Here is a 1,706-nt window from a genome sequence, read left to right as displayed (position 1 = left end):
AAATCGCGTAGACCTAATAGAGTTAAAAATTTAATTAATTCTGGTCACGAATACTACGTAGTCAGTTCCATTCAGTGCATGACGCATTTGTTATCTAAATCGGAAGTGACGTTTGTAATGCCGCGTACTTTCCTGTTGACCTCCTAAATATCGTTATTATGAATCTTTTTAAGGACCATAAATATTCTGTATACATACAGCGGACGTTATAACGGTTTTTTGACAGCTGTAATCCCACTACATTTTACTATTATAAGAGCGTCAGCGGCTTAGAGGTTAAGCACTATATATTATGTAATCTTGTAGGTCCTGGGTTCGAATCTTGTACTGTATTAATGTTCTAATCATATGAATGTAATTTATCCGAAGTTCTGACGCTGAATGAAAATATTGTGATATAATATATCTGCAAAGAAATTAAAATATATGTATAGTATAGAGTCAACCGGCACTGGGCCAGCATGGTTGGTGGTCCAGGGTAACTTAGGGTAAACTTCGAGCCCCCTCTATGTCCCCAATATAGAGATCTGATGGTTAAAGTACGGTAGCATTTAACGTGTTAATATTCAAGGCAATTCAATGTATGATAGTTGTTACGTTTCCAATAAAATTGTGTTTATAGTTCAGCAATGTTTTATAATTTATAGCAAACGAGCTGTTGCCCGCGACATCGTCCGCGTGGTATTAGAAAACATACGAACTATATAAACTACAAAAAGCTACGTGTCCCTGGGGAACCGGACATTTCTCGGGGATGAAGCTTATCCCATGTGTACTCCAGACTTTGTTTTATATCTGTGCCAAATTTCAATAAGATATGTTGAACCGTTGCAGAATGATAGAGTAAACATTAAAAAACTAAATTAATGAATCCCATGGGAACTGTAATTATTCCCGGGATAAAAAGTAGCCTATGTGTTCTTCCAGACTATGCCCTAAACCTGTGCCAAATTTCATGGAGATTCGTTCAACCGTTTAGGCTACAAACGCTAACAAACATCCATCTATACATCCATCCATCCATCTCAACTTTCGCATTTATAATATTAGTAAGATTCTATGAAATTACAAATTATCATGTATCTTTTAGAATCATGTGACTATGTAAGGACAATTAAAAAAGCAATAACGTTTTACCTTTTCAGTTTAACTGTTTCTGATAAGAAGTAATTAGTTTGACTTTTTAATTATTTTTCTTCTGTTTCAGATGGAAGATGAGAAGACGGAGGATGAGGGGTCGGAGGAATCTGAGGGGTCCGGTATGGATAGCGATGACCCTCTCACTGTCACCGACACCAAGTATACCAAGAGCTTCAGGTAATAAACACAGAATGACACCTTTGACCAAGCTATCGCACAACGGTTATGCGATTGTCGATTGTTTCTCAGCCAATTCAACTGTTTAGTTGCACAACTAACAATCGAGTAGTGTCGGCACCTCCATATAAGCTCATAGGAAAGCGAGTGCGTGGCTCTTAATGCTTTCAAACGACATAATAAATTAAGAATACCAAGAAATACCTATTGGTTTACATATGGTCTACTATTCCGGGAAAAATAGTGACATTTTGTGTATTTTACCTATCATCTGTTTGTAGACAATTATATTTGGCAACATTTTAAGGGGAACCTGTTTTTCAGATTGCTTTAGTTAAGACTTGCGTCATATTACCAAGAGATCTTGCTGGTTATTAATAGAGCGACAC

The 1,706-nt window shown here is 36.7% G+C and overlaps 1 protein-coding gene across 1 annotated transcript in view; it reads left to right on the top strand.

Moving 5' to 3' along the window:
* Positions 1-1,206: 1,206 nt before the first annotated feature.
* Positions 1,207-1,706, top strand: part of LOC106105039 (bumetanide-sensitive sodium-(potassium)-chloride cotransporter) — a 19,927-nt gene continuing 19,427 nt past the window's right edge. Inside the window, exon 1 of the mRNA XM_013285257.1 lies at positions 1,207-1,317. Coding sequence (XP_013140711.1) covers positions 1,208-1,317 — 110 coding nt within the window. The 5' untranslated portion in view covers position 1,207. The remainder of the gene's footprint in view (positions 1,318-1,706) is intronic.

Source organism: Papilio polytes, unplaced genomic scaffold, assembly GCF_000836215.1.
Source record: "Papilio polytes unplaced genomic scaffold, Ppol_1.0 DF823288.1, whole genome shotgun sequence".
Lineage (NCBI taxonomy): Eukaryota > Metazoa > Arthropoda > Insecta > Lepidoptera > Papilionidae > Papilio > Papilio polytes.
The sequence above is the reverse complement of the archived record's forward strand: the minus strand, read 5'-3'. Positions and strand labels throughout refer to the sequence as shown.